General features: G+C 36.2%; 1 protein-coding gene across 1 annotated transcript; it reads left to right on the top strand.

Annotated features, from left to right (window-relative positions):
• The first annotated feature begins 1,604 nt into the window (after positions 1-1,604).
• On the top strand, positions 1,605-20,265 carry LOC755109 (uncharacterized sodium-dependent transporter HI_0736). The gene is made up of 10 exons (XM_030987417.1): positions 1,605-1,859; positions 3,877-3,991; positions 12,865-13,066; positions 14,184-14,346; positions 15,909-16,034; positions 16,488-16,627; positions 17,689-17,780; positions 18,381-18,532; positions 19,118-19,238; positions 19,975-20,265. The coding sequence occupies exons 3-10, from the start codon at positions 12,874-12,876 to the stop codon at positions 20,218-20,220; spliced, it is 1,233 nt and encodes a 410-aa protein (XP_030843277.1). The 5' UTR covers positions 1,605-1,859; positions 3,877-3,991; positions 12,865-12,873; the 3' UTR covers positions 20,221-20,265.
• The last annotated feature ends 315 nt before the right edge of the window (positions 20,266-20,580 follow it).

The raw sequence follows: 20,580 nt of genomic DNA, 5'->3' as shown, positions 1-20,580 counted from the left end.
CTTCTTTCTTTCCTTTTATCTTCCCTTCCCTTTCCCTTTTTTCCTTCTCTCTGTCTCCCCCATCAAAGAGACCACTCTGTAATCAAGACCATTCCATTTTATTTAATACATTTTCGATATACTTAAATTGGCAACTATTACCTTCTGTCCGCGAGATCCTCATTTTAAACGACTGATGCGAAAGACTAGTCGACGCACCCTTTCGAGAAAAGCCCCCCCCGCTTTCATCGAAAGGGTGTGTTAAAACGGTACTCCGCTCTCAACGCACCCTTTCGAGAAAAGGCCCCCCTCTTTTATCGAATGGGTGCGTTGAGCACACCACACCGCGCCGCACCGCACCCTTTCAATGAAAGCCGCTCTCAACGCACCCTTTCGAGAAAAGGCCCCCCTCTTTTATCGAATGGGTACGTTGAGCACACCACACCGCGCCGCTCCGCACCGCACCCTTTCGATGAAAGCCCTCTTGCTCTGTGGTGAGCTTACCACCAAAATGCACCCCACTTTCGGGTCCAAAGTGGGGTGAAGTTTAAATGGACTGTTTTCGTCATGGAATTCCAAAAATTACAGATTTCAGTGCTTTAAATAGCATTATGATTCAGCTTTGTCAGTTGTAAGATATGTTTCTGTTTCGGCTCATGTATCATGTAATTCATAACAAGCTAGAACAAACATTGTCTATACGAAGTGTTATTACATAGCCTATGCATTGATTGATTAATTCTTTCCCGAGGTATTGACAATATGGCCATGACATATGGCTAGCTCAATATATGTACCGGTATACAGTTTGAGTGTACATGTACATACATGAACATGTACACACAGGTACATGAACCTTATCTCTCTTTTGATATTTAGCTTTGCCATTTTCATTTTAACACACTGATAATTACACATTTTTACTTCTTTTTTTGTCCTTAGAAATAATATGGAATTAAATATTTTTTAATATTAATTTCTTTTTGCTTTAAACACTTGTTTGATCCATCGATGTATTACTGTAAAGTAAAATTTGATTTTTGTATATCATTAGAGACTTCAAGCAATATAGTTCAATAGTTAAAACCATCAATTTGTAAAAGAAATTACCTGTTAACAATTTACATGCCTTGTCATAAAGAAAGTATAATGTGCCATCAATGAGTGGAGTCATTCAAAAAAAGCTATTGAGTCTACAGATTTGTGTACACATGAACACAATGGAGAGAATTGGTTTGTGTACTCTGGCTCATCACCAGTACAGACTACAGACGCACTTGTTGAATGATGATTGTACCAAGAAAAGAGATATTGACCTATGTACATGTAAACCTAGCTGGTTACTGGTAGCTATCAGTCAGATATTTCTGCATGCTGTGATGATCCAGAAGAATGACCGTCATATTGTTGTACAATATATTATATTTCATGTAATGTTAAATGTTCAATACAAATTAGTTGGAGAGTGTGGAACAGGAGGATGTGTAGATTTGAAGAACAATTTCTAAAGTATGTAAATGTAGAATTTAAGCTCTTTCTATTAATCATCTTCAAAACTAAACTACATTTGATAGAATGAAAATAAAATAAAAGAGTAATGCCCCTCCCCTAAAACACAACAAAAGCAAAACAAAAACAAAAACAAGCAAACCAAACCAAATAGTAACCAGTCATTTTCTCTTTTTTCCTCCCTCAGGTTGTCTGCAGTTTCTGCTGGTTTGGTTATTGTTCCTGTTTTTCTGGTCCATACCAATAATCTTGATCGAGTATGGTACAGGACGCTACACCAAAAAGGCCACCATAGCCTCATTTCAGGAGTTAGCAGGGCCTAAAAGTGCCTGGGCAGGAGGCTGGATCGGAGTCATCAGCGTAGGAATAAGGTCAGAATTTATTACATTCGACTGACTTATAATGTACATTGCAAGCCTCAAGATAATGTAGTAGTCATTGGCATTTAACTTCCATGATGCACAGGGGTACATATACTTCCCCCCACTCGCAAACACACACGCATGCAGAAGAAGTAAAAATACCGTAAATCTCTGTGTATAAGGCGGACCTGTGTATATGGCGCACCCCTATTTTGGGGGCAAAAATAAATAAATTAAAAAAAAAAAAAAAAAAATTGTTTTTTATTTTGTTGTTGTTGTTTTGTTGCCGAAAACCCAAGCGGGGAAGGACCTTCATTTTACATAGAGGTGCAGTTGAAGTTGTGAACTTTTCACAAATAATAGTAACAATGTTGTTGTAGAAGAATGTGTAAGATAATGTAAATTAAAAACAGGTCCAGACTCTATAAGGCTTCATGATACAAAGTGTCCCACACCAGCCTCATCACATCACCTAGCAGAAGCACTGTGTTCTATGCCAAACATCAATAGTCATGCATGATATGAATAGCATCCTCTAAATTTCTGACAATGGAGTACCTAGGATAGAACCTTGTGGTACACCATACGTTATAGAAAAAAAAATTGAGGAATTATTATATTATAAACTACATATTGAGATCTATTAGAAAGATTACTTTCAAACCAAGATGACAGACAAATTTGAGAGTTGTTGTAGCTTCCGAGTGGTGAGTAAACAAACTGATTACTGAGCTGGGAGACATTGCCAGGCATAGCGCCATAAATCGAAACTAAAAAAAAAAAAAAAAATTGTGTACTTGTGTATAAGACGCACCCCGACTTTCAATTTTTTTCGGCGGCAAAAAAGTGCACCTTATACACGGAGATTTACCGTTATATGTTTATATAAAAAAGATTAATCATGGAACTTGCGCATCTATTTTTAGGTCATCTTAAAGGTAGTGCTGTAAGTCAGACGCTATGTTCGTGTTCGGTTCGGTTCGGCAGAGTTCGGCAATTTTTCACCCGAACTTGGTTCGGTTCGGGGTTCGGTAATATAATAGCAAGCAGTGTTATACTAGCCACGGCGGTCGGCACTGGGCGGGCCGGGCCCGACCAGCACGGAGGACTTCTGCACGCTGCTCCGACCAGCACGAATTTCACATTAAAAAACTGCTCTAAACGTAATTATTTGTGAAGAAAAATACTACTTACATTCGTATTTCCATCTTGAATCGTGTTTTATTTTCAATTTTAAAAGATTCATGTTTTCAATTTGTCAATAAATGATATTTTTTAAAGATTTTCCGAGACGGTTGTTGTCTAATGTTAGAGTCATGAAAGCTGCCATCTTGAATAGAGACTCGATCAGGCTCGTCAGTAATTGTTTCTTATAAGTTTTTATTTTCAACAGGAAAAATACAAAATTCCTATTTTTCCTAAATAAATAAATACCACACTATAATATATATTTATTTCATTAATTATATTATAAAATTTGTTCGATATTGTTACAATTAAAAATATTTTTTTTTTGTTGTTGAATGGGTTTGAGCTGAACTTGTTTTGATCACGCACATGTATTCTTGTTCATGGCTTGCGATCGCGACGTAGCGTGGTCAGGATTTGGGATTTAAATGGCGCCAGTGAAGTCGCGCCCACCACTGGATAGGCATAAATCACAAAGGCGGAAAATGGGAAAAAAGTAAATATAAAATGAGCAATCATGACATAAAAATTAGGTACAAAATGACAAGTTTATTAGCTTGCAAAAACTTTTTTTTTTTTTTGCCGAACATCCGAACCAGGCCTTTGTGTTCGGTTCGGTTCGGTTCGGTTCGGAAGTGCCATGTTCGGCGAACTTCCGTTCGGTTCGGCGGTTCGGCTACAGCACTACTTAAAGGTACTATCAGATTAGATCAGATTTCTTGTCTCAATCAGTGGTCTTTATATTCACTGTATTTCAATTCCTTATAATAACTAGTACGTTGGTTTTATTCATTCCTCCATCTTTATTTCACCTCCATCCCCAATCTCTTATGTGCAGTGGGTACTACTCTGTGATAGTGGGCTGGTGCATCTATTATCTCTTCTATTACAGGGGCAATGCTCTTCCAGAAGACTATGCTACAAGTAGCTTAACCTTTCAAAGCTTTGCAAATGTGAGTATAGACATTGTATGGCAGCAGGAAATTTTCTGCCAGTTTTAGTCTCGTGTGCTGTACTTGTATGAATCAAATAAGAAAATGTCAACAATAAAATGTATCTTCTATTCATTATTATTACATTATTTTGTACATGTGTGTACTGGAAAGGACTTGTCCATTAATTTACCATTTAGATTTTAAACTTCTTTGTTTTAATCAAATATATATGTCAAAGCTTTGTAAATTTCAGAAGTAATTATATTGACTTAGAATTAAACACAAGACCTGCATTAAAACAGACTGGGTGCATTTCTCTTTTTTTTTAAAATCTATACAACATTTTATTTTGTTTGATGATCAATTGTTTGATTTACTTATTTATTATTTTTTAAAGCGTGTATGGTGCATTTTCTTTGATCAGACAATTTTAGTCATTCTATCTTAAACTAGTATTTCTCATAAAAGTGGTGTTGAGATTTATTTCGGATGTCAGTAAGGCTCATTAAAAAAATATAGGACTTGACTACATCTGACAGGAAGTTTTGCATTAATTGCACAATAAAGGGAAATCCTGTTATTACATGAATTCTTATACAGTGTAGTGCCTAGGCTACTTATCATGCAGCATGTGACACCACCAATTTTTTTTTCTTTTTGTGAGTGGACCAATAAAGAATAGATTACTACAAAGTCAAGAATTTATTAATACTTTGTACTTTGCTCTGTGCCCTATTTAATAATTTCCTGTACCTATGTGTGTGCCTGTGTATGCTGTGAAATAAACTCAAATTCCTTATTTTAAAAAAATTGTGATTATTCAATTTCATTTTTAACTATTTTCCTTTCAAAAGGAAACGAATGCTTCCTTAAAGAAGGAAAGTCCACAAACTACTAACCCAGCACATGACTTTACATTTGTTGGCAAGCTGAACTTGTCATATGATAACATTGTTGACACCTATCTAAGGTCATAATATACATGTAGAGTCTGTGTACAATTTTGGTTTGTTATAACAGATTAAACCCTTGGCTGAGAGCTGGAACGATAGCAAATGATGTGTTGGTACTTCAGCATTCTTCCCCTTCTGGCTCTCAGCAAACTATATGAAAAATAAAAAATTATGATCTGATTCTAAAGGGTAAAATAACAAACTGGCAATTAGTAAATTGATGAAGTAAGAAGAAATCGCTTTTGATATCTACATCTTTATACTGTAAAGATTTCTGCCATATTGGTTCAGTGTGATACATTGTGTTTGAGGATAAGAACTTTAATTTTTACTGCTTACATGTACATGTAATTATAATGAAAAAACATTAATTCTGTTTCTGGTCCAGTTTCTACAGTTTTGACCAATTTTCCAGCACTTAAATGGTGAAGAACATGCGGTATTAAAATGTTTGTAAGTTATGAATGTGTAATAGTGTGGTAATGTGATGTGTTGTATATATATGTACAGTATGCACTATCTGGCTCAAGTGGTTGTATTCGATATTACTGCATGAATATGAACACCATTGTAGAATTCATTGCATGATAATTAATTTTGCAAAGGATCGCTTGAAGGATTGGGGGACTGAGGTGGGGGGGGGGGGGGGGGCTTCTAAAGGTAGAATAATTTTTTGCTTGTCATGTGATGGCAGCAGCCCAAGGCCCCGTTTCATAAAACTTACCACTGATCATATGGTAACTATGCCATCAAAATTGTACCATTGCAACATCACTCAACATCCAATCAAATCAAGGTTTCCATGGAATTTAGTTTGCTGGTACAGAAGATTTATTTGTGCTAGTACTTTTAGAGATCCAAACAGGATGTCTGTTTAATACAGAAATCTGATGTAACAGCATGTCAGTTGATGATGATACATTGCTAAATGTACTTTATGGACAAGGTTCATTTCACATTCCAGATCTTTAAAATATAGAACATCATGGAATTCCCAAAGGAGAAATCTGTTATATTTAGTAGTGGAAATTAGAAACTAGAATTGACAAAGGAAATACAAGTATTAGATATTTGAGGTGGCTACGGTAATAACTAATTTGTTCTTAAACCCTTTATGTAAATGCATTTAAAGAAATTACATTTTGACCAAGTCTTACTCATTGAAAATGGAGTTGGGTCTTGAAAAATCCTTGAAAGTCCATGTATCACATGCATTTAAACGTACTATGTCCCTTTTGCAGCCAACCTCAAATTCTGTAGAACTTTGCAGGAATTATGAATATATGTCATATCTGTGAAATTTAAACGTTAGCAGTGTCCTAATATTCAAATCATGCAAGGAAACCCGTTTACTTGCTAGACTTCACTGTCAGACACTATTGAGTGACTGACTGGCTTTTTTTCTTCTTTGGTAATAACATACATGAAAAGAGTTGTAAAGGGTACATGAGCATTTGTCTACATCAATAACCCACTTCTTGTGATGGCCAAGATTAAACTGATTGAATCTTTGCGCAGCATAAAACGTATGACCATTCGGTACAATTGTCTGAAAATCAAGACTATTACTTTTGGGCTCTATAGCCCTAAAGTCGATTTGACAACTAATAGTCGTTATTTTCCCACTTGAAGACATTTTCACGCCCCACCTTTTTTAGGGAAGTTCTAAATTAGTATTATCTTTCAAATGCACTTGGAATTTAACTTTTTCATTTTTTGGGCCTGCAAATGGGACATAGTACCTTTAAGATCACATGTTTTTGTAGATGTTCGATATAAATATATAAATATATACATAAATGTTATCTTCATTTTCATTATTTGTTTTGTTGCCAGTCACACATAGTTAAATGTTAAATGGGATATAGATGTGTAAAGTACAGATATCATTATTTACCAAGTACTAAACTGTTTAGTAGGCTGATAAGTGTAATATATAGGGCTTGACAATTGGTTGGTTAGCATTGAGAACTTTATTGTATTTCAGATGTAGGACGAGAACAAGAACTTTTATGAGTTCACATTTTATGTCTGCACATTTGTATTTACCACCATTTTCGCTGTCTTTCCCTCCAGTTCATTTTGTGTGTATTCCTTCCATGCTCCTCTCCCTCTCTTCTCCAATTTCCAATTTTCAAGTTGTACACCCTCTCTCTTTCTCACTCTTCACACTTAACTTATCCCTTTCTTATTTCTTCTTCCCTCTTGCTCATTCCTTTCATTACCGTTCTTCTATTTCATCTTTCTCTCATTCTATATTCCCTTTACATTCTTTATATATTTCCCCTTTCCTGGCTCCTCTGTTGTCTCACACATTTCCCTCTTTATGCCTCTCTCCCCCTCTCTCTCCCCTCCCCCACTCTCTCTGTCTCTCTCTGTCTCTCTCTGTCTCTCTTTCTCTCTTTCTTTTTATCACTCTCCATACCCACTTTTGTTATTCTGTCCACACCTACACCGTCAACTCTCTTTCTCTTTCTCTCTCTCTCTCTCTCTGTCTTTCTCTCTTTTTTCTCTCTTTTTGTTCTTTCTCTCTCTTTCCCCTCCCTCTCTCTATCTATCCATCTACTGGTATCTATCTCCCTTTCATACACTCCCTCCTTGTCCTTATTACCTATTTCCCCTTCTCTTTCATTTGCTTCTTCCCGCTTTGTATTACCTCTAATACAATTCTATAAGCTGTGCATGCAGGGCTCAAATTAATTTTTTGTCCACGGGGGCTCTTCCAAAAAAAAGAGCCCCATGAACCTTCTCACGGGGGCTCTTTTAGTGCTGACGGGGGCTCTTATTTTGATACAAATTTCCATTGGATGAAACTCCTAAATTCCTTGGTATTTTATCATTATCATTTATTTAAATCGGCATTCTCCCTCTTAAAAATTTACTTGTTACATAGCTGTATACTTGGGCCGCCCCACCCCCCCCCCCCTGGGAAAAAAGAAGGGGGAAAAAAGGGGAATTTTCTTCTTTCTTTTTTTTGAAAAAAGAAGTGTTCCTTTCCCACTTGTATCACAGAGAAACAACAGTTTAAGTTAAGTCTAACGTTAACGTTAATTTGTTATTAAAATGTAGAGTACAGCCCCTGGCCTTAGGCCTACTTTAGGTCGTAACTGTTACTGTTTGAAAATCTAAAGTAAAATTAGACGGTTTTCATGGTTAGACCAAGTAATTGAGAAAAAAAAGTTTACCCGTCACTGAGACCAGGTCAATCAATCTTCTAGATCCATTATTAGGGTCTAACGTTAGTAGATATAAGTTAGATGCAGGCGTGGATCCAGCGGGGGTGAGCGGGCCTTGCCCCCCCCCCCCACCCCTTTCCGCAAAAGAGAGAGAGAGAGAGAAAGAGAGAGAAAGAGAGGGAAGGAGAAGAGGGAAAGGGAAAGAGGAGAGAAAGGGAAAGAAAGAAGAGGAAGAAGAAAAGAAAAGGGGGAAAAAGGAGATCGGGGGGGGGGGGGCGAAAGGGCCTTGCCTCCCAGGCTGTTGCCTTCCCCCAATAAAACAAAATAAGAGAGAAGGAAGGAAGGAAATGGAAAGAAAAAAGTAAAAGAGGAGATAAAGGGAAGGAAAATTGAGGAAGAAGTAAAGAAAAGAAGGGGGATATCACTTGCAATTTTCCCGCCAACAAGTTGCGGATGGGGTGGGGCAAAGGCCTTTGCCTCCCCCCGCCCCCGCTAAAAAAAAAGAGAGAGAAGGAAGGAAAAGGAAAAAAGGAGAGCTAAAAGGGACCAAAAATGAGGAAGAAGGAAATAAAAGGGTGAAAAGAATTTTGATGCGGTGTTCGAGTAGAATTCTGTGAGATGATGATATACTTTCTCGTAGCTTGATGTGACGAAGTGTCTATCCAGATATCTGTTGATAGTATTATAAAATATAGAAGCCTGATATGACCTTCTGCTCGTAACCGACAAGTCACCGCATTAAAATTAAATTGCAAATAGTGTTCAACAACACGATGGTGGATGAAACTTTCTAATATTCGAAGATATATGACCTTCAGACCATATTGTTTCATTACTTTTTATTCAATCAATCAACGTCAAAGAATTGATTCATCATCGCACTTCAATTTATTATTTCACCTTTTAATATACTTTCATTCTTATGCATCTCAAAAGAACAATGAATTGGATTCTTCAATGATTGTTTTGATTAATTTCCTCCCCTTTCCTTCTCCCTGTTTAATACTGATAAAATTTTCAATTTGTCTTAATCAAGGCAAAATATTATTTTCATATTTCCTTTATGCAAGACAGGGAGAGAGAGAGAGAGAGAGAGAGAGAGAATATGTTAAGTGAGAATTATCAAGTACAACTATGAATTGCATCCTTTTCAATATTATTCAATTCGCTGAAAATCTTTATTTTATAATTCCACGGGGGCGATTTTTAATTTTGCAATCGCCCCCGTGGACAACCTGATGGGGGCGATTTTTAATTTTGCAATCGCCCCCGTGGACAACCTGATGGGGGCGATTATGGAGCTCACGGGGGCGAATCGCCCATCGCCCCCGTGTATTTTGAGCGCTGCCTCTAATACAATTCTATAAGCTGTGCATGTACAGTGTATTTCATGTTTGTATTGTTTTGGATGGAATTGTAGCTACATGTACCAAAGTATCTCTTTGCATTTGCAGAGCAGCTCTAAAATTCATAAGGTTCATAAAGTTCATTGTTATTGTTCATTATTTGAGCATTAGAAATAGACACATGTATGTTCATTCTGTTAGCTTAATTACCATCATACCTTTATTTTTCATAGCTAAGTAGAAGACCTTGAAGTATTGTAAAGGGAGCAATTATATGTAGCTGATAGCAATCTGTTTGTTTGTTCTCAACACACCATTTATAGTCCTATTTAAACTGTGAATGACTAGGGGCATTTACACTGTCTTCCAAACACGCCAAAAAATGCCAAACCGGAGCCTGGCCGCGATGTTACCAAGGGCAACTACGCTTTACCGGCAGAAACGCCAAGCCCCAAACATTCCAAAACGAAGTGTGATCTTTTGGCGTGTTTTGGCGTGTTTGGCAAGTATAAACGCTCGCAGTTGTAACATCGCGATGTTAGGTAAAGTGACTTGAGGAGCGGGGCTAGATGTCGTCCTTTTGAAGACAATGATAGAACGATTAATACAAAGAATAACATAAGAGAAGGTGACAGAAGGAAGAAACTAAGAATAACATAAGGATAGACAGAAAGAGAAAGTGATAGAAGGAAGAAACAAAGAATAACATAAGGATAGATAGAAAGAGAAAGTAATAGAAGGAAAAAACAAAGAATAACATAAGGAAAGACAGGAAGAGAAAGTGATAGAAGGAAGAAATAAAGAATAACATAAGGAAAGACAGAAAGAGAAAGTGATAGAAGGAAGAAATAAAGAATAACATAAGGAAAGACAGAAAGAGAAAGTGATAGAAGGAAGAAACAAAGAATAACATAAGGAAAGACAGAAAGAGAAAGTGATATAAGGAAGAAACAAAGAATAACATAAGACAAGGTGATAGAAGGAAGAAACGAAGAATAACATAAGGAAGGACAGAAAGCGAAGGTGATAGAAGGAAGAAACAAAGAATAACATAAGGAAAGACAGAAAGAGAAGGTGATAGAAGGAAGAAACAAAGAATAACATAAGGAAACACAGAAAGAGGGATTGATAGAATGATAAAAAAAACAGAGAATAACATAAGAGAAGGTGATAGAAGGAAGAAACAAAGAATAACATAAGGAAACACAGAAAGAGGGATTGATAGAATGATAAAAAAAACAAAGAATAACATAAGAGAAGGTGATAGAAGGAAGAAACAAAGAATAACATAAGGAAACACAGAAAGAGGGAGTGATAGAATGATAAAAAACAAAGAATAACATAAGAGAAGGTGATAGAAGGAAGAAACAAAGAATAACATAAGGAAACACAGAAAGAGGGAGCGATAGAATGATAAAGAACAAAGAATAACATAAGGATAGACAGAAAGAGAAAGTAATAGAAGGAAGAAACAAAGAATAACATAAGGAAAGACAGGAAGAGAAAGTGATAGAAGGAAGAAATAAAGAATAGCATAAGGAAAGACAGAAAGAGAAAGTGATAGAAGGAAGAAATAAAGAATAACATAAGGAAAGACAGAAAGAGAAAGTGATAGAAGGAAGAAACAAAGAATAACATAAGGAAAGACAGAAAGAGAAAGTGATATAAGGAAGAAACAAAGAATAACATAAGACAAGGTGATAGAAGGAAGAAACGAAGAATAACATAAGGAAGGACAGAAAGCGAAGGTGATAGAAGGAAGAAACAAAGAATAACATAAGGAAAGACAGAAATAGAAGGTGATAGAAGGAAGAAACAAAGAATAACATAAGGAAACACAAATAGAGGGATTGATAGAATGATAAAAAAAAACAAAGAATAACATAAGAGAAGGTGATAGAAGGAAGAAACGAAGAATAACATAAGGAAGGACAGAAAGCGAAGGTGATAGAAGGAAGAAACAAAGAATAACATAAGGAAAGACAGAAAGAGAAGGTGATAGAAGGAAGAAACAAAGAATAACATAAGGAAACACAAATAGAGGGATTGATAGAATGATAAAAAAAAACAAAGAATAACATAAGAGAAGGTGATAGAAGGAAGAAACAAAGAATAACATAAGGAAAGACAGAAAGAGGGAGTGATAGAATGATAAAAAACAAAGAATAACATAAGAGAAGGTGATAGAAGGAAGAAACAAAGAATAACATAAGGAAAGACAGAAAGAGAAAGTGATAGAATGATAAAAAAAACAAAGAATAACATAAGAGAAGGTGATAGAAGGAAGAAACAAAGAATAACATAAGGAAACACAGAAAGAGGGATTGATAGAATGATAAAAAAAAAACAAAGAATAACATAAGAGAAGGTGATAGAAGGAAGAAACAAAGAATAACATAAGGAAAGACAGAAAGAGGGAGTGATAGAATGATAAAAAACAAAGAATAACATAAGAGAAGGTGATAGAAGGAAGAAACAAAGAATAACATAAGGAAAGACAGAAAGAGAAAGTGATAGAATGATTAAAAAACAAATAATAACATAAGAGAAGGTGATAAAAGGAAGAAATAAAGAATAACATAAGGAAACACAGAAAGAGAAAGTGATAGAAGGAAGTGATAAAGAATAACATAAGAGAAGGTGATAGAAGGAAAAACAAAGAATAACAAGGAAAGATAGAAAGAGGAAAGTGTTTGCATCGGAGTGCCGCGCATGCGCATTACCAACTGAAACACGCCAAAACATCACTGAGCTTTTCAGTCGGTGATGTTTCCGCACAAGTGTAAACGGCTGCGCGAAACATCGCGACTTTTCAAAATGAGGTATTTGACAGTATAAATGCGCCTATAGTCTCTGCATTCCTTTTTTGTATCATGTTCAGTGTATGTTGTGCCATTCCTTCTTTCTCTTCATCTTTTTGTCTTAACTTTCTGAAATAGTTGTAGCCAGATTTTCTTCCCCATTACATCCCGTTTTGAACTCTCTCTCTCTTTTTCTCTCCTTCTCTCTCTCTCTCTCTCTTTCTTTTACTCTTTATATACATATCTCTCTATCTCTTTCTCTCTTTTCAAATTGTCCTCTTTCTTGCTCTCCCTTTTCTTCTCTTTAGATATCCTATCTTTTCTTTTAGGTTGCTTTCTCTTTATCAGTCTTTTCCCATCTGCCCCCTATTTAAAGTTCAAACCTAAGTGCCCTCTCTCTCTCTCTCTACTCTGCTCCTTTTCTCTCCCCTTCATTATTCTCTCTCTCTTTCCTTCACATATTACTTTCTTTTTTGCTTTTCCATTTATTCTCTCTATCTGTCTTTCATCCTCTATCTTTCTGTTTCTCTCTCTCTCTCTCTCTCTCTCTCTGCCTTTATGTTCCTCTATCTTTTTCTGCCCTTTCTAAACGTACTACATTTTTTCTCTCACCAGGAATCAGCCATGCCAGTACTGTTTCATACCTTTGCCATCGTGTTAGCAGCACTTACCGTCCTGTGGGGGGTCAAAAGCATTGAGGTGGTCAATTCCATCATCGTATCCATCTTCCTCCTCCTCCTCCTCATCTGCTTCATCTGGAGTTTGACGTTGCCCAACGCGGGTGACGGCATCCACTTCTTGTTCACGCCTGATTGGGGTAGAGAAACACCTTCATCCTCATACTGTCTTTTTCATCATACAGTGAAACCTGTCTATAAAGACCACCCAATGAAGACAAGAAAAGTGGTCTTTATAGGCAGGTGGTCTTTATGTTCAGGTTTCTTTAGTACATGTTTCAATGAGAAACCATTTTCAAGGGAAACAAAATATGTGGTCTTTGTAGATAGGTGGTCTTTGTAGGCAGGTGGTCACTAAAGCAGGTTTGACTGTACTAGCAGTTTTCTTCTATTCAAGTTGACTAGGCTGGTCTCAGTGGATACGTCACCGGACTGTGGTCACAAGGTTCCCGGTTCAAATCCCTCCACAGCACTGATGTCCTTTGGCAAGACATTAATCTGCATTTATCACTCTCTACCCAGGTGTTAAATGGGTACCTGGTAGGATGCAAATATTAATGGTGGTTGGATTGGCATGTGTGCGCTTGTAAGATGGCGCCTGTCCAGAATACTGCCCAGAGAGCAGAACATGTGCACTCTCATGTGTGGATTACCAATTGAATCCAATGACCAAGGAAAAATAATTACAATGTAAAGCATTAAAAACATAGTATTAAGCGCTATACAGATGTGACTATTATTATCTGATATTTGCTCCTGACTTGGGTTACTTACAATAGTAATCTTAGTTTACAATTTACAATGAAGGTTTATAGTAAGGGGTGGGTATAGTATTGTATATTGATTAGTGTATAGAGCATGTGTTATACAATGCTTTGATTTGTTGGTAGAACTTTTTTCCTTTCAAATGGAACATTGTTTTCTAAATATTTTTGTTATTTGTACGTCCATGGTTAAGTACACATCCATACTCTGGAATACTTTCCAGAGTAAGGCCCATGTTTTCAATTATTTTCTGATATTTTCTTTGATGATGAGAATGATTGTGATGATGATATTGACGGCTTCAGTTAAAAAGTGCCAGTATCCATCTCTGATGAGCTTTGACATGTATATATTAAAAAAATAAGATTTCTTGAATTGACTTTAACTCTCAATGTCTAAAAAATACATCTATCATCATAAATCTGTTTTCTCTACTTCCTTTGATACACCAATTATTCCTGACTATTTTTTCTCTATTTTTCTGTCATACAGCACAATTCCGCAACCCAAGGATGTGGGTAGATGCTATAAGCCAGAATGCTTTTGACACAGGAGCAGGATCTGGTCTCTTTGTCTCCTACTCTGCCTACATGACTGCTGAAACCGGGATAGTTAAATATGGCACCCTCATTCCAATCGGAAATAATATAGTCAGGTAAATAGTCGCTTGTTATTCATTATTTGTTGTATTTCATTACTTTATGATATTTCATTTATGTAAAGTCACATGGATTACAAAAGAAGATCTTTGGGTTATAGTTATTTGGTAAATCTTTCCCATTTCCCAGCATTCATGTGGCTTTTCAAACGGTACTGTTATTTTTTGCACTGTTTCTTGTCTTGGTCATTAAGAAATGAATGATAATAATAATAATAATACTGACACATTTTCAAACTTAGATTGACTGAGAATTCCATATTCCATTCTAAATGCTTTGGTCACACCCCGCTGTGTGTCTTTTTGCTTGTGGATGCATGTCCACAGCTGCAATCGGGTGGTAGGCCAACTTCTAGGATTAGCAAATTCTTCTTGCACCCTTCTCATAAAGATACTCCCACCTTCCCTTCAGGAATCCTTGAGTTCAAGATAAAGGTGAGTTCTGGTAAAAAAAAAAGGAAATGAATTCTCACAGAATCAAACAAAACTTACACTGAATGTTCAAGATTACAAATAAATGACATTTGCCAAACAATTTTGGTAGAAAATGTATACTGGTTGAGTAATGAGCACAAAAAGATTAGGAAATCAAGGTTAGTAGCCCCGACACCATTTGTGTAGTCCCATATACATCTTTCTGTGTACAGTGCTTGTTACTTTACCAAGACTGGGCCAAATTTGTTATGATTTTGATGACTCCATAATTTTGCAGTGCACACCAATACTTAAATGCTACATGATCAACATTTTCTCATCCATTCCACACCTTTTTCACAATGCAATTGGATGACCAGAACTCACCTTTATCTTTAAACTCACAACCCCCTAGCAGCTAGTGCGTCGAAACTGTGATGTCTTAATACAGCTACGTTTGGCTGTGTCATACTTGTGCATAATCACTGCAAGTTGCCACTGCAAAGTTCTTGTGATGCTTGCAAAAAAAGTACAACAGCTGCACATGTCATATGCCTTCCATATCAAAATTTAGCCACATGCACCCAGAGATTATTGGACATGTCAAAAAACCTCATGCATTTTAATACTCGTTCGGCATTCCTTAAAAAATGTGCTGACTTGTACAAAGAAATTAAGGTGTGCGGCTGGTTGTGATCATGGCTTTAAGTGAATAGATGGTGACTCTACCTAAGAGAGGACCTGCATTTACCATCCTATCCAAGGAACAGATTCTTTTTCGATGCCTGTGCAGTTCTGCTAAGTGCGGAATTAGTGCACTAGCTATTACGTTAAGCGGGTGTTTTTTTTAGCATTAACAGACCCTTAATTACTAATAAAAAGTTAAAATGGATGATAACTAACTAATTTCAGATGTTTTCTATCTCATCAGCACATACAGTACATGTACATGTGCTTTTCATGTTATGAGAGAAATTGAAGTTATTTTAAAGAAAATTGTACAGCGATTTATAGAGCAATCAAATCTTGCAATCGAGTTACCATAAATTTGCTTTATGGTATGCCCTTCTGCCCGCCATATTTTGATTGGTTAGTAATGACTGACTTTATAACAATGCTTTTATGTTGTATTCTCTTTCTTGCAGTTTGTTGTGTGGTATGTTGACATATGCAACTGTCTTTTCAACTCAAAGTCCTTATCTCAACAAAACTGAAATAGTGGACTTGCTTTCAGAGAACGGACCAGCAAATACAGGCCTTACATTTATTTGGTAAGTATGAAAGAAATTGGTACAATGTATATGTTTCACTCATATATTACATGGCTCAGCTTTTTTCTTTCGTCTGTGGTCTTATGAAATGGTATGAATGGTAGGCAAAATATTGAGATTTAGATTTTGGGTAAATTTTGGTGAAGCATAACATAGTTTAGACTAAACTGGAAAGGATGGTAGGCAAATAATATTTTATAGATTAAGCACAATTGATTAAAGCCTGCTGAAAGCTACAAATGCCACGTACAAAACCTCTATTGTGGTTTTTCTTTAACTATATGCTCTGATGTTTAGGAAATTCAAATATGTGTATGGTATTTGCATTACCCCCACAATGTCATCAATTCACATTTTTTTGTGTCTTCTAATGTTACGCAATTGATGAAAGTGATTTCATTCTTGATTTTTACATCTAAGAATGAATTTTTACATCTTTCCTATTCACCGTAGGTTCCCAATTTTCTTCAATGAGATGGGGAAAGGAGGGCGTTTTGTGTGCATCATATTCTTCCTAGCTATAGTGTTTGCTGGATTAAGCTCTCTCACAGCTGAAATTGAACTCCAGGTCAAGATTGGCGAAGATTTCGGACGTGAGTAGCTTATGATTAGCCATCAGGCATCCAGATCAAATTTTTTTTTCTGAATTCTTTTCATCTGTCTGTCCGTCCACAGTTTTCAAAATGCTTCTTCTTCATTATTTTTCAACCGATTTCAATTCTGATTGTTTCATATGATAGGGCTAGGAGGGGGATTTAAAACTTCTACACAGAATCGTGAAATGCATTATCTATGCCAATTTATGCAAATTTATTCGAAATCACAAAAAATGCTTCTTCTCCTTTATTTTTTTTGACCGATTTTGATTTGGTTTGCTTTATCTGGTAGAGCTAACTTTGGTACACTACACTTCTACACCGAATTTTGGAATTGTTCTCCATTAATTAATTATGGTAATTTATGCAAATTTATTCAAAAAATAACAAAAATTGCTTCTTCTCCCTCATTTCTTGACCGATGTTGATTTGGTTTGCCTTATCTGGTAGAGCTAAATTTGGAACACTAAACTTCCACACAGAATTTTGAGATTTTGCTCCATTGATTAATTATGGTAATTTATGCAAATTTATTCCAAAAATAATTTAAAAATCACAAAAAATGCTTCTTCTCCTTCATATTTCGACCGATTTTGATTTGGTTTGCTTTATATCGTAGAGCTAACTTTGGTACACTAAACTTGTACATAGAATTTTGAAATTGTTCTCCATTAATTAATTATGGGAATCTATGCAAATTTATTCCCCCAAAAACAAAAATTGCTTCTTCTCCCTCATTTCTTGACCGATTTTGATTTGGTTTGCCTTATCTGGTAGAGCTAAATTTGGAACACTAAACTTCTGCACAGAATTTTGAGATTTTGCTTCATTGATTATTTATGGTACTTTATGCAAATGAAATGAAATTATGTCCCTTCCAGGGCATCAAATTTTTATTTTTTAACCAGTTAAAAAGTGTACCACATAAAATTTACGATATTTGTTGTTGCGAGATGCGGATGAGTGCTACGTCATTGACGTTCTGGTTCTTCTTGCTTATCCCATCGAACACATCTGTGCTAGTTCTATATTCTGTTCTCTTTTTTATACTATTGCAGTTAATAGAAAAATAGCAACAGTTCTCTGCTCATTGACTATATTTCTCCTTGGTCTTGGATCCGCATCGGATCTCAACTTCCTAATTAATCAGGTAAGTCTGGTCTGGCTTGTAGATTCTCAAAAAAAGGATATTTTTACAAAACGTCTCGTTCAAAATGTATTTTAGAATATAGGGAAACTAACCAATCTGAAAGAAGTGGACATATCTACTGATTGCATCCATTGTTTAGTTTACATCATGTGCATCCAGTGCATCCATGCATTGACGGGCAAGTAGTACTATGCCCGGTCAATATTTTTTCGCTATACTGCCTAGCAGTCAGTAGTGAAGTTCATGCCTGCAGTTTTGACCAATCAGAGACCTAGAATCTTGACATGCGGTAGATGAATACATATGCCACTTTTCTTTTGTTTTCTCCTACTTATTTTTCTTCTTTCTCTTCTTGTTCTTCTTTTTTATTCCTTTTACCATATCGGGTTAATTACTGAATGTCTTAATTTTATATTTGCCTATTTAACATTGTATTATCTGCATTTATTTCAGATGTTGCAGTTTTATTTGGAAATTCAAGTTGTGTCAGCTTTTAGCTGCAACTTCAAATTTGTATCAATAAACCCTATTATTTAAAAAGAAAAATTAATTCAATACAACAAATGTCATATTTTTTTGCTTGATGATTTGTCACTACAGGACTTTGTCTGGGGTTTTGGTCTTCTCATAGCCGGTCTCATGTTCCTCTACCTTGTCATAAGGGTGGGACCTTCTACTTTCCGCCGGAAGATGTTTAATGAGTACAGCCTCAACGATTGGCATCTGTATGCCTTCTGGGACTGGCTCGTTATGTGAGTTATTTTCATTCGTGGTAGATTACTATAGCTAATACTAATGCTATACTCATAGCTTTGGCAAGCCTCAAAAAGCAAGATATCAGAGTTCTTTGACTTTGATTGAAATTAATACCTGAAGAGAAGGAGGAGGAGGAGGAAAAGGATAAGAAAAAGAAGAAGAAGAAGAGGTAGGTGGAAGACAAGAAAAATAAGGAGGAGGAGAAGGAAAGGAAGGAGATAGAGGAAAAGAAGGAGGAGGCAAAGAAAGAAAGAAGTGGTAGGAAGATGAAGAGAAGGAGGAGAAGAAGCAACAACAACAACAACAAAAAAAGGGGGAGGGGGTAGGAAGAAGAGAAGCAGGAAAATAATTAAAAGGAGAAGTAGTAAAAGGAGATGAACAGAAAGAAAGAAAGAACAAGAATTAGTAGAAGAAGAAGGAGAAGAATGTTTAGAAGTAGTAAATTGTACCTCCACGTATTATAGAAATAGTAGCACTATAGCATCTGCAGTGGCAGCAATAACTGTATCATTACTATCATAATTATTACAATCATAATCAAACTCCTCCAGTACTTTTTATGCTATCAATGTACTCTTCAGGTTTATTGCACCAATCGAAGCAGTGGTGTTGATAATCTGGTGGGCATACAACACTATATCTGAGAGTCCAGAAGACTGGTACAAGTTTCTTCCAGAAAGCTTCATGTCAACCATAGTACAGGTAAGACAATTTTAATTAAATGGGGATTACCATTCTCTCCCTTGAATAAAGACAGTTTCAATCTTTTGAAATCACCAAATTATTGACATATCTGCTGGAACCCTAAATGGCTTAATGTTTGAAGGCTATGATGCAAAGCCAAGTCAAAGTTTCTAGATAGCAAGCAATATTTATCCAAAGTAATTTAGTGTGTTGACAATATGTTTGTCAGTACCCGGTACACATTTTCCAGACAGATATTTTAAAAACGATGTACATGTATTAAAAAATGGGGCTCAATCATAATTTTACAGACTAAATATGTACATGTATTAAAAAATGGGGCACAATCATAATTTTTCAGACGAAATAAAAATTTGATTTGACAAAAAGTTCTCTGTGATGAAAAGATTCAGTTGTCAAAGGGTTAAGATGGGGTACTGAAGAGAGTGAATTCATGGTCATGTAGAGAGGTTGAGAGAAATATCATTTTGTTCTTGCAGAAGATAGGAAATAAAAAGGAACAATTACCTTTGTTTCTACCAATTAATAACAGAGACTTGTGACTTTATGGTTAATAAAAGATAAAATAAAAAAGGATTAAATAGTATTTTCAGTATTTTTTTACAGTCCAGGAATGAAGAAATAGTCCAGAATGGAAGAATTTCTTGTTGGTTACTTTAGGCATTCTCTGTGATACCCTGTACACAGCAACATAACAATTGAAGGTTTTAATTCTGTCCATCTTGTTTTGCAGTGGGTAGGTGTCATAATCATCCTCATCACCATCAATCTCCTAACTCTTCGATACCGCGGTGCTTCACCAAGCGATACTCCAGGTACCCATCTCTTCTTCAATAGTGATCCCAAGACACCCATTACAACCATTAGCTACAATGCCATGTCCAGCACTGGCGAAGATACGCGTGACGGAAACTACGGAGGCCACAACAATGAGACGGACGATGAAACAGCTTTATTAGGCAAAGGGGAACTTAATTAAAGCCACTGGTTTTGTGCAGGGCTGCAGTTATCATCTAACATTTGTTTTGGTATTGGCTTTCTTCTTCAGATGATTTTCATACTTATTTTCTATACATGTATATCCACAAGCCAAGTACTGCTGGCTTTATTTATGCCTAGGTCACATATACACTGGGCCCTCTACCCGGCGGCTTGCCGTTGATTTTAGAGACTGTACGGGACACTTCTGATTTTCATTCCTACGGCATGTCTGGTCACATATTCTGTTGCACCCGGGAGGTGCCCGGTGAAAAATGGTCGGGTGAAAATGGAAGGCGCTGGTCGGATGCCGACCGGTAAGCTTACGGACTCCGTCCGATGAAAAGGTGCACCCCATGGC

The sequence above is a fragment of the Strongylocentrotus purpuratus genome, unplaced genomic scaffold (genome assembly GCF_000002235.5).
Source record: "Strongylocentrotus purpuratus isolate Spur 01 unplaced genomic scaffold, Spur_5.0 spur5_contig_839, whole genome shotgun sequence".
Taxonomy (NCBI): Eukaryota; Metazoa; Echinodermata; class Echinoidea; order Camarodonta; family Strongylocentrotidae; genus Strongylocentrotus; species Strongylocentrotus purpuratus.
Note: the sequence above shows the minus strand (reverse complement) of the source record. Positions and strands in the feature narration are given on the sequence as shown.

What these genes read in the sequence shown, in the direction of transcription:
- LOC755109 (XM_030987417.1), top strand. Translation starts at nt 12,874, where the DNA reads ATGCCAGTACTGTTTCATACCTTTGCCATCGTGTTAGCAGCACTTACC. An exon ending in TTCTGGGACTGGCTCGTTAT is followed by an intron (nt 18,533 to 19,117) that starts GTGAGTTATTTT and finishes TGTACTCTTCAG; the next exon opens with GTTTATTGCACCAATCGAAG. An exon ending in TCATGTCAACCATAGTACAG is followed by an intron (nt 19,239 to 19,974) that starts GTAAGACAATTT and finishes CTTGTTTTGCAG; the next exon opens with TGGGTAGGTGTCATAATCAT.